The sequence below is a fragment of the Camarhynchus parvulus genome, chromosome 20, assembly GCF_901933205.1.
Source record: "Camarhynchus parvulus chromosome 20, STF_HiC, whole genome shotgun sequence".
NCBI lineage: Eukaryota > Metazoa > Chordata > Aves > Passeriformes > Thraupidae > Camarhynchus > Camarhynchus parvulus.
Genome location: NC_044590.1, coordinates 11,094,776 through 11,114,263, shown reverse-complemented (window position 1 = coordinate 11,114,263; position 19,488 = coordinate 11,094,776). Strand labels below are relative to the sequence as shown.

The following is a 19,488-nucleotide window of genomic DNA, read 5'->3' as shown; positions in this document are numbered from 1 at the left end:
AAGAAGCACAGTGTTTAAGATGAAATCTGGGATAGTTTAGCAACAGGAGACTGAAAACATCACCTTTGAAATTCAGAGCATCCACTGCCAGGACACAAGTAGCTTCAGGATAGAAAGGTCTTTGGAGAAATGAAAATAAAATATATTATAGCTGTGTGAGCCAAGGCCTCCAGGAACCAAAGCAGGCAAGGATTTCCCTGCAGCAATGTGGAGGTTCTTGTCCCTTTTCAAGTCCTAGCTGGTGGGAAAGGATGCTCTTGGCTGTGGCTGGCCCTGGACCAGTGGACATTCACCTTTGTTTGCAGATAAATTGGTAGCCAGGTAAAGGAGTGGAAATTAAAGAAAAGTCAGTAGTTGGACATGAAAGCCACGTGTGAAGGTCAAATTAAGAAAATATTTCCTTTGGTTTTGTTTTACTTAGTTTGAATGCAGGGAGTATTGGATGATTCCTTGCTTATGAAATTTAGGGGCTTGTTTTTCATCGCTACTGCTTGGAAGTTTGCAGGAAGAGCTCTTTGGATGTCCCTTGGAGCCTCCTCTGCACAGGGGCTGAGGAGGGGCAGGCAGGAGGAGATTCTCATGTTTTAGAGGGCAGTGGGGTTTCATGTTCCTGACCCTCACACCAACTCACCTGGGTGATCAGGATTTTGTCTCCATTTCCTGATACAGATCCTTTCTTAGGTGGGTAAGCCACTGGGCAGGTACTGCAGATCACTTAAAATGATTTTCATAAATAGATTTTATTGTCAGTGAGAGGAATGACAGATTTATCTTTATAAAGAAGCTGTGGGTCTGCTGGTAGATAAAACCAGCACTGGGAGATAAAAGAAACAATGGGAAGGATTCCACTGATTGATGAATGGGAAAAAAAAAAGATATTTGCATTTACAAATAAACTGTGGGTTTACTGAAAAATGAAATTGGATACTGAAAGATTAAAGAAACAGTGGGGAAAACCCCTAAATTCCATAAGAATTAAAAATTAAAAATGGGGGTTATACATTAGAGGGGAATCTCTGGTTTCAGGTGTTCTGGGAAATCTGAACCTTTCAAGTACCTCAGACAATGGGTAAAGAGAGAAGGGAAATGTGGCTGGGAAATTGGGATAAAAAGGAGGCTGTGTCCTCCGAAAATTAGAGAGACCTCAGGGAAATGCCCCATGGCCTCTCCCTTTATTGGAATAAAATAAAAGGACTCCTCTGTCTCCTTTTTGGACATAAACCTCTGGTGTTTGTGGATTAATTTTCCTGACATCAGTGTCCTTTAACAACACTTCCAAAGGCAGGACAGTCCCAGGGCTGTTACAAATACATGATGCCTGCTTCCTTAAATAGGTTTTTTGAGAAGCCAGTGTTCAGAAACAGGGTTGATATTAACAAGCTTCTGAGCTTCTTCCAGGAGCTGGACATTAAAAACTATTTGGTTGCATTAGGATATGTGATAAAATTACAAGGTAGGTAGTGTTATTGTAGAGGAAAAGGGAAATCTTCATTCCAGTCTTGCCTGAAAATGCTGCTCCAACTTGGCAGAGCACAGGAAGCATCCTGGTGTTCATGCAGCACACGTAGAGTGTGTGTGTACACAGACTCCTGACACTGCCCAGCTGATCCCTTTAGCTGGAAGAGAGATTCCTCCTCTCCTGCTGCTCCCTCAGCTCGGGGTGAACCTCTCAGGGCAGCTTTTTGTGGGTCACCCTGGTACCTGAGGCACCTTCGTCCACTTGGGCTCAAAAGGTGACTTTGTTTCAGTGTTCACCTTCTGCCCACCCCTGGGCTTTGCTCACTGGTTTTGCAGCTTCTGCAGCTGCTGTGGGCGTGGATTTTTCATGATAATCATGATGAGAGCAGGGTAACTATTGAGAGTGGGCTTACTGGGGGAAAAGTCACTAATTGTGGTGAATCTCTTATATATCCGTAACATTGTCAGGCACTGAGAAGTTTTTGCCTCTTATCAGTCAAAAGGTTGATCTCCCAGTGTCTGACTTCACAAAAATTAAGTCACATCTCTAAATTTGAATTTGTCATATTGGTAATTGTACTTGTTTTCCATTTCTATAATTTTTGAGCTAGTTTTTAAATACAGTTCTGCAAGAGTGAAGAGTTAAAACAGAAACGTGCTCTCACTCCCTGAACCATCACATCACTTGTTGGCACCACAGCAGCTCTCTTTAGCTGAGCTCCTCTTTCAGGGAAATGTTATAAACTTTGTTATTCTTGGGGACCATATATCTGCTTTTAGCTCAAATTAAGGACACCTGTTATGAAGCGAGAGGAGGAAGAAAGAATAGCCTTTGTGCTGGATTTGCCTGGAATCTCCAGAATCAATTATTCACTTACAGCTATTTTTTAATTCTCATTCAGCTTAGCAATGCTGATCTTGATGTCTCACTGTGTGTTTACCCTCATCCTCCTACAGATTCCACCTGTAAGCCTGAAAATCCCTCATACAAATTCTGGTCTGTCTTTCTCTCCAGGACTGCTTTGTTTTGCTGCTCTCTCTGCTCAGAATATGGTTGAAAGCTTTTGGCTCTCATCATTCTGTCAATTCCTTTTGAGCTTTGTTAAAGAAATGTGTGTCTCATTATAGGCTTAAGCCTGTGCTGTTTGCAGTCTTCAATAACTGGAGGTGGAAAATCGGTGTGGCGACGTTGTGTGTGGTGATCCTGTTTGTGATACTCATTTTTTAATGAATTGCAACAAAGAAACAGCCAAAAAGGAATCTGGCTTTTAGGTGTGATGAGCTGTTCCACTCTGTTGGCTCATGGTATGTGGAGGCACCAGCATCATGCACAGATTGGTTTTAGTGCTGATAAATTGCTGGAGGGTGTGGTCAGCTGACACCCTGGGCTGGTTTCCACATCAGGATGTAAAAATGTGCCTGTCCACCTTTATCTCAGTGTTATCATTCCTGGACGTACCTGTCTGCCCTTGTGTTTGCACTCCAGACTGTGTTTTACGGCTACAGATATTATCAGGAACTGAAAACATGAGGGAAAACATTCCTGCATGCAGAGCTGCTTTAATAATTTGTAGGCCACTCACATAGAAAGCACCATAAAAAAATAAATAAAGGAAATCGTGTTTACAAGTGATTTGAGAATAGCTGTCTTTTGAATACAAGCCTCTAGGTCTATTAGGAGATTTTACATTCAGCCCACTGCCTGGCCATTATGTGCTGCAAAGAAATTACTCTGATTGTGCAGATCATTTCAACACATAATGACTGGGAGCCCAATATTTTTCATTAATTTTTCTGGGTTAAATAATGCTCTGAAGTGATTTTTTCTGATTGTTTTTTGTTCCAAGAGTGGATTTCTTTCTGAAGAAGCTGTGTTCTTAGGTGCTACAATTTTGAAACCAAACCTCATCATTGCCAGACTTGTCCCCTTGCTGGGTCTTTCCTGTCTCCTGGAGGTGGCTGAACCTCCCATTTCTTGTGTTGTTTCTCTCAATTTGTCCCTCCCTCCTTCACACTTGCATTGCCCTTTCCTGGATTCTGAATATTTGACCCAGCTGTCCTTAGAATAATTTTATTTGATTTTTTTTTCTTCTCCTGTTAAGCCTTGGGATGTTTCTCTCTCCTCCAGAGTCTTGGCTGCTGATGATTGTGGTGCCCCTTCCCCTGCAGGACTTTGTGCCTCACCAGCTGGAAACCTCACATAAATACCTGACTTTTCCTCCTGTTTATGGCTCTCTTGAATTCCTTTTCCTGGCAGTGTCATTTTTTTTTAAATGCAATATTGTAATTGCTGCCTGAAGTAAAGAATGTTTCAAATTGCAGTTTGTGAAATAGGTTTAATGGAAGAAACTTGTATTATCAGCCCTGCTTAGTTACATGCACTCAGTAATCACTCTTTCCTGGATGTTTGTCAGAGTGCCACATCCACAGAGGAGGTTGCTTTATATTTTGTGGCTTATTTTCAAATAATATACCTGTGCAGAAATTGCTGGGAGGGAGATTGCCGTGGTATCTTTCCCTTAGATGCCACTGCTGGTTTTCTCCCAGAGGGCACTGCCCAGGCTGCCCAGGGAATGGGAACAGCCCTGAGGCTGCCAGAGCTCCAAGAGAGTTTGAGCATCACCCCCAGGGATGCCCAGGGTGGGGTTCTTGGGGTGTCTGTGCAGGGACACAAGCTGGGCTTGAGGATCCTGGTGCGTCTCTTCCAGCTCAGCATATTCTGTGATTCTATCAATCAACAGCAGCATGGCCAGATTAGACCTTAATTAAAACCTTAATTAAACCATCAGTGTGTGATGATCCAGAAACCTGACTTCTCATGGGCTGATGAGCTGGACAGCTCTGGGAAATTGGCCATTTGCCCCTGCCCTGCTCTCTTTGCATCTCTGCAGCATCACCAGAACTCTGTCTCCCATCAATGTGCTGCCTGTACTGTCTTCTGGCTCACTGCAAGGTGCTGGATCTGGGAATTTTGGAAGAGATTGAAGAGAAGCAGAGTCAGTTGGGTTGCTAGGAAAAGAATTAAAATAGCTCTGACTGACTAGTGGAGGGCTGGGTGAGTGTCAGTGCCTGTGGAAGTCATCAGGGCACTGCTCTGGCTCCTGGGATGTGAATTTTGTGCACCACAGAAAGGAGCATTGTGACCGTGTTCACAGGGGTCTGAGGATGAGGGAAGAGACGAGGATCTGACTCCATGTTTCAGAAGGCTGATTTGTTATTTTATGATATATATTACATTAAAACTATACAAAAGAATAGAAGAAAGGATTTCATCAGAAGGCTAGCTGAGAATAGAAAAAGAAAGAATGATAACGAAGGCTTGTGGCTCAGACTCTCTGTCCAAGCCAGCTGACTGTGATTGGCCATTAATGAGAAACAACCACATGAGACCAATCACAGATGCACCTGTTGCATTCCACAGCAGCAGATAATCATTGTTTACATTTTGTTCCTGAGGCCTCTCAGCTTCTCGGGAGGGAAAATCCAAAGGAAAGGATTTTCCATAAAAGATGTCTGTGACCGAGCATCTCTGAGAGCAGTAGCCTGGTGGAGTAGATCAGGCCCAGACAGGGAGTCAGAGGACCTACAGTCTTCACTCCTCTGGCCACTGCCTGCTATCATTTGCTTTTCTTATTAAGAAAACAAGCTTAGGGCGGGAAATTGTCCTAGTTTGTATTAGTGCAGAGTAATGGGGTCTTGACTCCATGGGGGCTTTGGGTGCCACTGAAATGCACACACTAATAACAGTGGTGACCTGCTCTGTGTCTTACTGTTCCAGCATCCAGCTCCTGTTACAAGGAACAATTCATTCCAGGAAATGTGGTGGAAGTAACCACTAGAAAATACAGTTATAGTTGTTTTCATTCCTTTTTAATGGCAGCCATATATAAACATGGTGTTTCAGAAAGAAAAGGGTGGTCCCTCAAGTACAGTAGTGCAGAGATTTGCAAGTGTGTTTAAAGATATTTGTAGGAAATGGCCATCTGAGCAGTTTTTATGGGCTGCTGTGCTCAGAGGATCTCAGATCCGGCATCTGTATAAAGGAAAAGTGAATTCTAAAACAGTGTTTCTGTGAGGAGCAGCAGAAGTCATGTCCTGAGAGAAACAGCTCACAGAGCTCCTCCTGCCAGGACAGGAATGTTCTTACCTACAGCTGGTGCTGGGGTAGATGGAAACCAGAGCAGCCAGAGGAGATTTAGATATCTGCATGGAAAATCTGCCAGAACAGCAGGAAAACAATGGACTTTTGCAGTCATGTTTCACTGCAAGGCTTGGAGAATCCCAGAGCCAGGAATTTGCTGACACTGTCACATTCTCCATTCCCAGGCACTATTAGCTGAGACAACTTACAAATGGTTGGGCTGGTAGCCTAAAGGAATTGCTGGCCTTTGCCAAGAGAGATAGAGGTGCCCAGAAGATTGGAGTGAATCAGTCACCACTGTGTGGAGGTGTCAGGATGGATAATGAGCCTTTCTTCTCCTCCTGGAACTGCAGGAGCCTCCAGTGGGGTGGGAAATATCGAATAAAACCACTCTGAGCACACATTGCCTGGAGTAACGAGCAGCAGCCTGCCAAAATCAAACCAATCTGGGGGATCAGAAGATGGAGTTGACAGCACATTCTTATTTCTTCTAACACAGCTCACACTTCATGAGGGTATTCAGATGGTACAAAAATGAGGGGCGTCTGACTGTGCTGTTTATAGTAGAAAACCATTCTCCAACACCTATTATTTAGGGTCATAAGAGTAACTGCAGCTCAGCTGAAGGATAATTTGGAGTACTTCTGACTTTCACTTCAATGAGTAGAGTTTTAGCCATTTTCAGGGAGAAATTGTACCTTTCTCGTTGCCTTTGTTGTGTGACAGTGTGGGGATTGCATGTCTGATGGTGTGGAGCTCACCTCTTGCACACATTTACGGCAGGATTGTGGGAGAGCTTGTCAAAAAAAGATGGAAATATGCAACTGATCCCTTATTTTATTTTCATGCTCAGGAGTCCCATTAATGCATTTCAGACCTGTGAGCATGGAAGTTATCAGTGAACTCTTAACTGAATGGGCAAATTGGTGAATGCAGCAGAATAGCAGAGTTGTCAGGGGCAAAAGCTGAAAATGATATGTGTGATTCCAAGAGCCAGTCCTTTTTGCTTGGTAAATTTTGTGTTTTGCTCTGAGTAAACTAGATTAACAGCTTAGCTGTAGGAGAAGTGAAATCATGCTTTTATCACTGCATCATATCTTAAAGCATGTGCAGTTTTACGTGTGGCAAAGAGGCAAAACACCACCCCAGTGACAGTAACACTGCTGTCTCACCAACACATGGACTTGACTGGATATTAAGCAAGTGACTTTGAACAGAAGTGATTCAGATTTCCTGAAGATCAGCAGCACAGAGCTGTTAAAAGAGCAAAACATGATGGTCTTGTGATGTCAGCCCTCTGTGTTCACCTTTGATTCCCTTTGCCCATGTTTAAGCTGCAGAGGAAGACCTGGCTGACTGCAGCAGCAAAGGTGAAGCCCAAGATGAGAGTGGATCTCATGTAACATGAATTCATTTAACTTGGTGAACTGCAGTGGTGATATTTTTAGGAGTAGTTAAGTGTAACAGGAATATAATGAAGATAGGCTTATTTAGTCTTTAGAGTAGCCATGAGTCAAATCTTGTGGGGCTTTCTAAATCAAGCTCAGTGGCTTAAGCTATATCTGGAAATATTCTGTGCAGCAAGCAGTGAAGTCAGCATAGCTAAGGTCTGTAATGAGGACTAATGAGGTCTCAGCAATAAGGTAGAGGGCAGCTCTCTCCAAGGTGCTCAACTGGAGCAGAAATGCTGTGCAAATAATGCTCCTAAATACGGTTTATTTTCAGGTGTGTAGATTTCGCTTGTTAAAAAACCAAACCAACAAACCAAAACCCCCTAAAATTTCAAATAGAAATTCTGGTTTGGGCTGAAGAAGTCATGCCTGGTATGTGGTGATAAAGGGTGCTGAGGCATTGGAATTGGCTGTCCAGAGAAGCTGTGGCTGCCCCTGGATCTCTGGAAGTGTCCAACGCCAGGCTGGATGGAGCTCCAAGGTTCAACCTGGTTTAGTGGAAGGTGTCCCTGCCCATGGCAGGGGGTAGGAATGAGATGGGCTTTAAGGTCCTTTCCTACTCAAATCATTCCATGATTCTGTGTGGAAAGTGCTGCTCTATATGTTGGATTAATGCTTGCTACATGTATACCTGTAATGGGATGTTTAAAAAAGCCAGGCCTTCAATACACTGAGAAAGACAAATGTGAGCTGATTTTGGAGGGGAAAAAAGTTTCTGCCAGAAGAACTATTATAATTACATGTTACTGTGTTCACTATTTCAATGAGTAAGGATTTCAAGTCCATTTAAACTATTTGAGATTAAAATTAGAACTGTTGTTCTCCTGTTTCTGGGTGCATGCTGAGTGCTTCAGAAGAGTAAATGCCCCATTACAGTATAACTTAGTAAAATATTAGAGTCATTTGCACTACACTGGGATTTTACACCCTATTACTGCTCTGAATTATCTGTCATTAGCCCTCATTAAAGGCAGATTTGGTTAGATGGACAATTGTCTATTGCAATTTGATTGCAAATATGTTGTTAGGCTTTCAAATGAATATTTAAAGTGGATCATTGCACAGTTTGCCTAGAAATGCCTTTTTTATTTTCATCTTGTCCTTCTTCTCCCTCCATCTTTTAAGGAGCTTCCACCCAGAATTCCAATGCAGTGGAACCTGAAAAGCAAGTTGACAGCACGGTGAAAATGGCTGGAGTTATAGCTGGTCTCCTGATGTTTGTTATTATCCTCTTGGGAGCAATGCTTACCATCAAAAGAAGGTAAGTTTCTGCTTTGCTTCCATCTTGGATCTCTTGTTGTAGTTTCCAAAGGAAGAATAAATAAAGATAAAACATTCTTTATGAGCAGCAGTTGATACCTGTGTACATAATAACACTGACACTAAGGGTCCAGAAAAAATACCAGTTCTGGGAGATCCAGCAACAAAAGAATGGTTTTTACTGCAAAGACATAATGATAATTAATTGATAATTAATGTCAAGAGATAAGTCAAAAAGTAGCATGGGATAAAGGGAATAAAATCTGAACCTCTCCTACCAGGAAGGGCTGAGAGACTTGGGATTGTTCAGTCTGGGGAAGAGAAGGTTTGGAGTGATCCAGTTGTGGCCTTCCAGTGATTGAAGGGAGCCCACAAGAAAGATGGAGAGAGACAGCTCACAAGGGCCTGGAGTGACAGGACAGGGGGAATGGCTTCAAGCTGGCAGAAGAGGGTTAGATTGGATATTAGGAAGTAATTCTTCTCTGTGAGAGAGATGGGCCCTGGAACAGGGTGCCCAGAGAATCTGTGGCTGCTTCATCCCAACCATTTTTCCAACACCTGAGTTTTCTGATGCTTTGGCTGTCCTGACTGCTACAACCTGAGTTATTGTCTCCCAGATAACACAGACAAACCCCCAGGCAAGATTACTCCTAATGTAGAATGAGGTTGGACACTGAGGATCCATTTGCTCTGTGTGAGAGTTCCCAAGCTCCTGCTGAGCTGAGCTGGCCCCTGAGACAGTGCCCAGGACCTTCAGCTGAGATTGCCAGGTCCCTGGAGCAGCAATGTTTGCTGAATTTGGGGGTGATGTCCCCCTCACAGAACCTTGCTCTAGCTGGTTTTGCCACAGGCTCTGTAAACCTGGGCAATTTTCTTCAAAGTTAACATTGGAAAGGAGGTGAGTGGGAGTATTAGAAATCTGAATTCTCCCCTTTTTTTCCCTAGAGCTGGAAAATTACAGTTTCCTCTGTGTTGTTTCCACAGCCCCTCCCAGGGCAGACAGGCAGAATCCCTGCAGTCTGTATCTGTTTGCTGCAATTTGCAAGGATACCTGCTGGAAGACACGCTGAAATAAGGAATAAACTGGCTCATTGACTTTAAAATCTTTTCCCATTTAGAATCTCTGAGTGCAGGAGGAGGTGTGGGAGGCTGTAGCACACCTCCAGCACCTCCAGAGCTGCTGACCACATCCCTTCTGAGCTCCCTTGGATGGGCACCAGCAGCCACGTCCAGCTGGGGCTCAGAGCTGCATATGGACAGTGTTCCCTGAGGATGAGCCTCAGCCTGTCAGGCTCATTGCATTTGTAAACTAGTGTGGGTTGGGACCAGCTTCTATAAAAGGAGAAGCTGATTTGGGCCACAAATTGATTGGAGCTTCTGGAGGAGCAGAGCTGAAAGCTTGAGCTTTTCTGAGAGAGCAGTTTAACAACAGACTTCTCCTTTTATTTTGCAAACAGAAACACTTGGAGCTTAAGCTCTTGCATTCCATGTTTGCATTAGCCTCATTTTAAAAACAGTTCCCTTCCCAGTGCACCAAGGCCTTGGGGTACAAATAGTGTAGCCTTGCAAGGCAACAATTCAGAAAAATAATTGAATGAGCTGAACTTGAGATGCTGTCTTCAAATGGAGCTGGAAAATATCCCAGTGACATTTGTCCATTGTCCAGGGCATCACAGCTCATTGGGAACAGGCACAGGATTTCCTGGATGAAGCATTTTGTTAACAGAGAGCAGAGGAAGGAGAGGGATTAGAAGAGAAGGAAGACATAGGTTTGAGATAAGCATTGGTATCATCAGGAGCCTCTTTTTGTTCTGTGGGGCTCACCAGGTTGGCAGCACAGTGCTTGGAACCTTTCAGACACAGAGCACGAGCAAGCAGTGCTCAGCTGTTCACAGTTTCAGCAGAACAAATAGCAAAAATTCCAGGAACTCAAAACTTTCTGGGGGCTAATAAAATTTTAGAGGGTTCAGTCAGATATGTGAAGCTAAATAAGGCCAACCAGTGTTTTTATACAGTGGAAAACTTGGGTTTGATGTTATGTTTGTTTTCTGAAAGTTTTAGTTGAAACTTAGGGTTGTCTAAAATCTGCTAAAGTTCCCATATATATATATATCTTTATCAAAAATGTGTGTACATATAAATTTCTGTTTTAAACATGACTGTCTTGCAGTATTTAAAATCAAAACCATTAACAGTTTGTTTTCTTGGTTTTGGGAACCCATTAACTCCAGGAGTTAAGCCACAGCATCATCATTCCATGTATATGAAATATAAAAATTGCTGCAACATAATGGAGAGAAACCTCACACGAGGACATGTAGGGACAGGACAAGGGGGGATGGCTTCACATGGAAGGAGATTACATTTAAATTGGATATCAGGAAGAAATTCTTCACTCTGAAGGTGGGGAGGCCCTGGCACAGAGTGCTCAGAGCAGCTGAGGCTGCCCCTGGATCCATGGAAGGTCAGGTTGGATGGGGCTTGGAACAGCCTGGGACAGTGGAAGGTGTCCCTGCCCATGGCAGAGGGATTGGAATCATCTTTAAGGTCCATTCCAACCCATCCACTCTGATTCTGTGATAATTTAACCTGTTAATTTAGAGGTGGTTATCCATGCCTACATGAGTGTAAGTGCTCACAAAAGGCAGAACAACATTCTTTCATTAACAGATACATATCCTGAAATATCTCACTTTTATTGTATGAAAATATTTATAATTCTCCAAGGAGCTTGTTGTTTTTTCCTTAATATTATTTAAATACATTTGAGTAAGAGAGAATACAAAATCATTTTGTAAAAACAAAATGAAACAAGAAAAAAAAAAGATATTTTTCAGGAGAAAATGCCCTTTGACTTTGCCCCTCCCCAAAATATTTGATTTGGGTCTGTTCTGATTTCATCTGGGCAGTTTTAATTCTGGTGTAATCGTGCCTTGTGCTTCCCTGGAGTGAAGAATGTGACACCTCTTAGGCTGGTGTGTTTGAGCAGACAAAGCCCCCACTGACCCCTTTAAATATAAGACTGAATAAATAGGATCAGACAGCCTGTCATGGATGCAGTGTAAATAAGTTCTTTAAACTGCTGTCAGTAGCAAAAAAGGAGATATGGGGCTATGTAGGATCTAGGATTATTTCCTCCTATGAAAATTCAGCTCCTTATTCTGGATTAGGATTTAGGTGGTTACCTTAAACTAATTAAATAAAACCCCAAAGCCTCTTGGGCAGAACATACCCAAGCTGTATGACAGAATTAGGAAAAGGGACATTTGCTCATTGAGTGACCTGTGTCCCCCCTGTGTCCCTGTTTCAGGTGGCAGACAGGCAGGGGTCTGTCTTGTGCTTTCTAGGACCAGGTTGTGTTTTTACTGACCAGCTCTCACAGTTAAGCTTTGAAATATTCTTTAGTAAGTCCTTATTTCAGGCTGCATATTTTGGAAGAATTTGAGCCAAAATGTCCAATTTCAAAACACAATCCTCCTTTTGTTTGTCTTCCTTTATTTTCTGTCCTTATGGAGCAAACCTTTCTGAGCTTTCCTCTGCAGCCTGGAGGGATGTGCAGCTTTTTAATGAGGGCTGAGGGTCTGGTGGGATCCCAGATGTCTGTGGCCTAGACAGGAGAGCAGCAGAAGGAACAGCAGGATGTTCAAGGGAACACTTCCAGTCAATAGAGCTGTGTGAGCCCTGGTCCTGGCCTCTCCCAGGGCTTGGTTTAATGGAATTATTTGGGGGATTTCAGGGGTTCAGCTGCATGTTTTCTCATTTTCTACATCCTGGTCATGTTTCCCTTTGTTTAGAGGCTGAGTGGAATTTGGATTTTCACAGGGAAGCTCAGTGGCAATCACTGCACCTTAACTGGTGCATTGCTAGGGCCAGCAGAATTGCTGCCTTCAGGAGATAATAGCATTTAGTTAAAATACATCCAGGTGTATCATGGAATCAGTGCCCTTCAAAAAATGAGATGCCAGGACCCAGGAGATTCCTCTGGCTGCCCTGGGTGACTCCAGACCCTGGCAGGGGGCTCAGAGACCTTGGCACCGAGTCACAGACACCTGTGCCTTCCATTTTAACCCATGGAAACAATTACCAACTTTGTGTGAAGAGTTACAAGCCACAAGAGTTTGAGTAGAATGATAGTGAATTTGTCACAGGGTGAAAATGTAGAATTTTGGGGTTTTAGAATGGGGGTTCAAGAGGTAAGATGGAGGAATCTGGGTGTGTCCTGTCCTTCTTCTCCTTCTTCTTGCCCTCCATCTTCTGCTGTGATGGTGGCACTTCTGGATTGGTTTAGGGTAGAGACAAACTGTCTAACATAGGTGATAGGTATTGGAAAATTATTGTAAATAAAGTACAGGTAGTTCTTGGTATAAAAAGCCAACACCACCCCAAGGGCAGTGACTGTGCCACAACCCAACCTGCTGGACAGATCTCAGCAGCTCAGAGAAAGAATGGAATAGATAAGAAAAGATAAACAACCTTGAAAAGCAGAGCTGAGAAATCTCGACTTCTTCTTCGATCACGGGGCTGGGAAAAAAAAGAGACTTTCTGATACCTTGGGGTCATCTCAACCACAGAAACCTGAGAATGTGGCATGCATCAGGAATCTGGCTAAAAGAGCAGGTTTCTAGCAAAGGCCATCAGCAGCAAAACTATGGCACTTCAGTGAAACCCTCATGAACTGCTCTCTACCCCGTGTGTGCACAGGACAGAGGGTGATTGTGCAGTGACTGAGCTGAACCTGATTTCCACCTGTGCTTATGGAAGTTGTGCTCAGAGCAACCATAAAAGTGAACACTTGAAAGTTGCATTTCTATTTCTAAGTGATTCCTAGTCATCCTAGTATCTTCAAGGATGGGATTTTAAAGCTTTGCAATAAGTTGAAGTTTGTGTTTCATTTTCTCTGTCTTGACCACTGCTGCTGCTTCTGTGGCTTCTTGTGGCTGGTGGTAAATCTCTAATACCCTGGGCTAGGTCTGTCATGAACCAGTATTTTCAGAGAAGCCCCTTTCCAGCTATGAAAGGGTAAATATAACTTATTAAGATACAACTGAATGCCAAGGCTCAATTTGTGGTGCTGCTCAAGATGTTGTGAAATGAATTGTTGAGAAACTGTGGTAGAAAATGCTTAATCACAGTGATGCAGAAAGCTAATGCATGCCCCCAGTGCTCAGCTATAAATATGGAGTGATGCTTGAATTGTTAATGAACTATTTGCATTTTAGAGTTTGATGAAGCTTGATTTATCATTAGACAATTTGCTCATTGTCTCAATATTCCAAAATTGTGGCGTTCTTACATTGTCACTTCCCTATTTATTGTTATTTGTATTAATAGCTCTGACATCTTTCTTTCCATTTCAAAAATATCAAAGCACTTGAGAGGCAAAATGAAATCTATTTGCCCATGGTACTGACATGATAAAGTGAGGGAATTAAAGGTGAGGGGATTTATTCATGGTGGCAGAAGTGGAAACACAACCTGTCTCCAGTTCAGTTTCTGTTTATTCCTCACCAATGTACAGTTCCTGAAACAAATGTAGGCAAACAGGATCTCAGTACAGAAAACAGCACAAATACTTTGTATATTGAATAAGAAACCTGGAGTTCACCTAAATCTAATTATGTGCTTTTCTCTTTTTCTCCTTTTGGATATTTTGTTCATCTGACTGGCCATCAATATTTAGAAGAAATGCATATTCCTACTCCTATTACTTGTAAGTACTTGACTGGGGATGAGGTTTTTTGAGCATGTTCACCCTCTGGTAATTTTGTGCATCGTTTTATTTTTTTCTTTTTGTTTCTTTTTTTTTTTTTACCACTCCATTTATCCTTGCTTTCCAGCAGAATGTGTTTTATTTTCCCAGTTGCACGCTGTTATGTTTTCCCCATTTTCCCACTGCACCTGTAGCTGTGCCTGCAAACATATGAATGTCCACAGATATGCCAGTTATGGTTTATAACTCTTCAAACTGGATATTCATCTTTAGATTGGATATCAGGAAAAATTTCTTCACCAAAAGGGCTGTCCAGCACCAGAACATGTGGCCCAGGGAAGTGATGGAGTCACCACTGAGACATTGATTTAAAAGCTGTGTAGATGTGGCACTTGGGGACAGGGTTTAGGGATGGACAGAGCAGTGCTGGAGGAACAGTTGAATGATGATCTTGGAAATCTTTTCCAACATAAATGATTCTATGATTCTGTAAATGCTAATGAACAAATACAGAGCATCCCAAGTGCACCTTTTTAATTGTCCATTGCTTGTAGCCACGCTTCAGGGAAATTCACACCTGAAAGTGATTGTTGGGAATTTCTCAGCCATGGATGTAAGCTTTTTAAAAACCTTAAGGTTTCTGACAACTGGGAGTTGACATTATCCCAGCAAACATCCCTGTTCCTGGAGCTGCCAGATTCTGAGTGTTGGTTTAGATCATTGGATGATGAAGTGGTTCAGATATTCAGATCTAAATCACCTGTCCAGTCCTAATGACAATGCTGCATAATTAAGGCAGTTGTTAAGGCACATGAAAATGCTTCACACATCAGTACTTCCAGAGCCATCTGTTGCCTAAAGATTGAGGGGCTGGGAAGCAATCAGGGCCAAGCTGTTCCTGCCATGCTAATGGTTGTCTGAGGATCTGGGGGAGGAGAGGGCTGGATCAATGATGTGAGGAAAAAGTCCTGGAGAAGTGAGCTGAGGCCTCTGCTCCCCTCAGAGGGCTGGGAGGGATGGAGAAGGCAGCTGCTGCTGGGGACAGGAGCAGCTCTGCCCTCTCCAGCTCTCAGCAGCAGCAGGAGCTCTGTCGCTGACACCAACCCTTCCCCAGAACCTGCCAGGCTTGTCAGGGCTCTGACACCCACCGAGCTGTCCAAAGGGCCACACCAGCCCTGACAGCCCCTCCTGGCCGGCTGCCCCAGGATCTGCCTCCTCTGCCCCTCCCTGCCGTTCCTCCTTGGCTCATCTTGGTGCTTTTTCCTGGAAGGTTTCAGCAGGTCAGCAGAATGAGAGGGTTGATGTGCTGCCATTTTAAGGGCAGCTGGTTTCTTTTCTGTATGCGTTGCTTTATGTCCAAAGAACAGGGCAAAGGATTTCTTTTCCATATGGGTTACTTTATGCCCAAAGAACAAGGCAAAGGAGGATCTCTACTCACCACTGCTTGGAGGGATTTTGTTTCTCCATGACCTGTCAGGAAGCTCTTGAAAAAAGAACCTTTCCCACTTTCCAAGCATGTCAGGAGCCTCAGGACACCATCAGGAGTCTTGACTTTGCCCAGTGATGTAACTGTAAATGCAGAGTAACTCCATTTCCTCTACACCTCCCACTGGTTCACCCAGAATGGAATTTGACCTCAAGTAGTCAGATTAAACAGGAGGTTAACTCAGTGTAAAGTAGAGGCTGGTTCTAACCCAAAGGTGCTAGGAGCTAGTTGAATTTATTGATAGAACCTTTCCTCTTCTGCACATTTCTCATGTTTTACTGTTTGGTTTCCATACAACCAGTAGCACCACAGCCTGAGAAATTCAGTGCCAGGTTTCCCATTATAATTCTGTCTTTTTCCAGCAGGCAGTATATGGTCAGCATGTTCCCTGCTTTATTTTATTTTGAGATCTGTGTGTTTAAAAAGATGAATCAACTTCCAAGGCCTCTGTGACCCATTTTGCAGCTGCACAACATTGCTTTAAGCAGTCAGCTGAGGATTGTTCTGCCAGAACAAGCACAGGGGTCTTTAAGGGATCTGTTTGCTGTGGGTCAATTTGCTAGACCCTTTTTCCTCAGGGAGCAGTGCAGTGACTCAGGAAAAGTGAAGAGAAAACCCTCAGGAGGGTCACCCAAGCCTGGGGTTGCAATGAGCTTCAGCAGAGGCAGAAGGAAAGGCTTTAATAAGGTTTAATGAGGCAGATGTCCACCATGCAGCACATCACACCAGGGAAAAGCCAGAGGTGCCATCAGGCAAGCTGAGTGTTCATAGGAGCACTGGAGGTTGGAGCTCAGCTTGCAGGATTCACAGAGCTTTTCCTCCTCAGTACCACACCCAAAATGCTCTGCCAAGAGTTCACTCTCAGCTCTGGTGATGTCCCAGGGACAGCTCTGCAAGCTGGAGGCACCACATCAGCAGTGACCTCGCCATAGACACTGCCAGCACCTGTGGTGGTGTTCACAGGGGTCCCAGGATGAGGGAAGAGACGAGGACCTGACTCCATGTTTCAGAAGGTTTGATTTCTTATTTTATGATATATATTATATTAAAACTATACTAAAAGAATAGAAGAAAGGATTTCATCAAAAGGCTAGCTAAGAATAGAAAAAGAAACAAAATGATAACAAAGGCTTGTGGCTCGGACAGAGAGTCCGAGCCAGCTGACTGTGATTGGCCATTAATTAGAAACAACCACACGAGACCAATCACAGATGCACCTGTTGCATTCCACAACAGCAGATAACCATTGTTTACATTTTGTTCCTGAGGCCTCTCAGCTTCTCAGGAGGAAAAATCCAAAGGAAAGGATTTTCCATAAAATGTGTCTGTGACATGCACCAGGCTCTACCTGCTTGGCTCACATCTGGTCTGTTTCCTGCACTGGGAAAACCAAGCTCTGCTTTGGAGTTTTTCCCCCTTGAGCAACAATCAAGGTAAAAGGGATGTTCCAGTAGCGAGGGAAGGAAGCAGGAGAGCCCATGTAGGAGCACACAGTGAAGTTCTACTGAGTTTCATGCTTCAAGTTTCACATGAAATAGGGTGTTTCATTGGAATTGCTAAGGACTGTGCAATTCTTATCCAGCCTTGATTCAAATTGTCCTGGACTGCTATGAGCAGAGAGGTTGGATTTCAGTTTATTTGAAATGTTGTGGAAATAACAGCAGAAATATGGTTATATACAGATTTTTTTTAGAAAAAGAATTGGTTTCTATGCTATGACCTTGCATGAATTATTTAGTCCTGAAGCAAAATTCAGTTGAATGAGTGACCAGTATTGAAAAGCTGGTTCCCAAATAGATCTGCTGGCAGATCTTTAAATGTGACCATATGGACTGTATCCCTTCATGTTTGGTTTCAGTTTCTGGACTTCAAAGCTGTGTTCCTTAAAGCAATTCTTGTCTGCTTTCAGATAATTCCTCCTAACTCTTTGTCATCTTCTGTACAGGCCTTTCTTCTTGTTAGGGACCAAAATCTCCTATCCTAACTCTTCCAAACAGTTCTGTAATGATAATTCTATAATGATAATTCAATTAAATTCCAAACAGTTCTATAATGATAATTCTATTAAAGTCACAGAGACTTTTTTGAGGAGTGCCTGGTCTTTACAGAGACAGGCCACAACATTTTGGTCATCTCTTGACTGGAGCTCTGCCCTCAGCCAGTCTTGTGTTCTGCTGCAATTCAGGACTGGAAAATCTGATTCTGTGAGATGTTTGAGTACCTGCAGCTCTGACTGGTGAGACCAATCCAAAATATTCACTTATAGGAGCAGCTATTTTGGGCATGCATAGTTATTAGGTAAATACTTATGGGATTCTTGTATAGCTACACTTGATTAAAAACTTCCCACAATGTATAGGAAAGGATGAAAGAGAAGGCCATAAAGATCTTTAACATGCGTTAGGTGGAAATACAACCCAGGAGGCCTTGATTCCTGACTTGTAACTCATTGTGCAGGGTCAACATCATATTGTGTACCTCAGTTTACCCATCAGCAAAGGTGATTGCTTGTGGGTTGAGATCCTGTGAGGAGAAAGAGATGGGATTAGGAGTTCTTGTCCTGGAGCACTCCTTGCATGCCTGTGCCTGAACCTTTCCAGAGGAGTTACTCTGTATTTACACCAACACAAATGGTGTCTGAGCTTGGGACAGAATTGCTGCTGTCTCTCTGCACTTAAGTTTAATGTGCAGTGTAAGATATCAGCCCAGCCAGGTCTGGAAGATGTTGGTTTTACTCCCAGCCGAAGCTGTAAAACACAGACAGCAATTCATCCAGTTTACAGAAGGGTTTGCATCTAGTGACAGACACCTCTTTTGCAACAGAATTTTCAACTGCAGCAATCCAAATCATGATTTTATTATTTGCTCACCAGGAAAATAAATGGAAATGTTTTCTGTGTGTGGGTTGTTTGTTTTGGTTTGTTTCTTTCTCCTGGGCTGGGTAATGGCTGCAGAATGAAATTTAATCAAGAGCAATATGAGACCAGGGAAGAATTTCTGGAAATACAGAGATTCATGTATGTGTTACAAGCACTCGGTTTAATGTTATTTATTAGAAAAGGGTACTCAATGGCCAAGATGTTTTCCTTTTCCCTGAACTGCCCAGAGCTCCAGGGACATGATTGCAATGTAGGAAACCTCTTCAACTCCCACTGGAATTTCACACCAGTTTTAATTGTTGGGTGGTTTTAGCTGGGAGTTTCTTTTCATGGGAGAGATTGCAAAGGTCATTAAGCTAAATTTATACTTAGATTTTTTTTTGAGATAACAAAGTTTATGCTGAATTTAGTGCCACCATCTGTGGGACATTTGAAAAGAAAAACATCCCTTTATTTTATTTAGAAGCGTACCTCTGTAGAAACACATTCACACATAAATATCTCCAAGTATTTCCATGGATGGTGGGATCTGCCTGCACAGGTCAGCTTGCTAAATCAGGATTTTAAGAAGAAACGTTCTCATTAGGTGCTTTTCTCATCAGATGATGGAAAAACAGGATCATTAATCAGTGGCTATGCTTGTCTAATGAAAGCAAATTAAAAAATAATATATCAAAATGCAGAAAGTAGATGAGATGATATTTAGAACGTGTCTGTATGGTGATTGCAAGCCTAAGCCTTGCAGAGGGCAGGGTTTGTGGGTGTTTGTACCAGCAGAGACTAATACTGCATGGCTCCCACGTGCACCTGGCTTGTCTGAAGTCTGGTTGTAAGTAAAACTAAAAAATAAATATTAAAAAAAAATCCCCCACAAGTAGTGATTAATTTGATCAAGTGAAGCTTAGATCATACTCTCAAGAGCCTATGCTTGTACACCCACAGTACAAAACACTCAGGGCATCTTTTGACTTCTGTCCACTTTCTCCTGTGAAGTTTGCTCTGTGACATTGGCCTTTGCTCTTCCCTACACCTTTACTTCACCTTTACTACAGCAACCTCCCTCTGCTCCTGCCACAGCCTGGCTTCAGCAGAGCAGGTGTTGA

General features: G+C 43.0%; 1 protein-coding gene across 5 annotated transcripts in view; it reads left to right on the top strand.

The window, feature by feature from the left end:
• PTPRT (protein tyrosine phosphatase receptor type T) overlaps nucleotides 1-19,488 on the top strand; it is a 483,857-nt gene that overhangs the window by 393,380 nt on the left and 70,989 nt on the right. For all 5 annotated transcript variants that reach the window (XM_030963017.1, XM_030963016.1, XM_030963015.1 and 2 more), the window contains 2 exons: nucleotides 8,176-8,311; nucleotides 13,991-14,020. In XM_030963017.1, coding sequence (XP_030818877.1) covers nucleotides 8,176-8,311; nucleotides 13,991-14,020 — 166 coding nt within the window. The remainder of the gene's footprint in view (nucleotides 1-8,175; nucleotides 8,312-13,990; nucleotides 14,021-19,488) is intronic.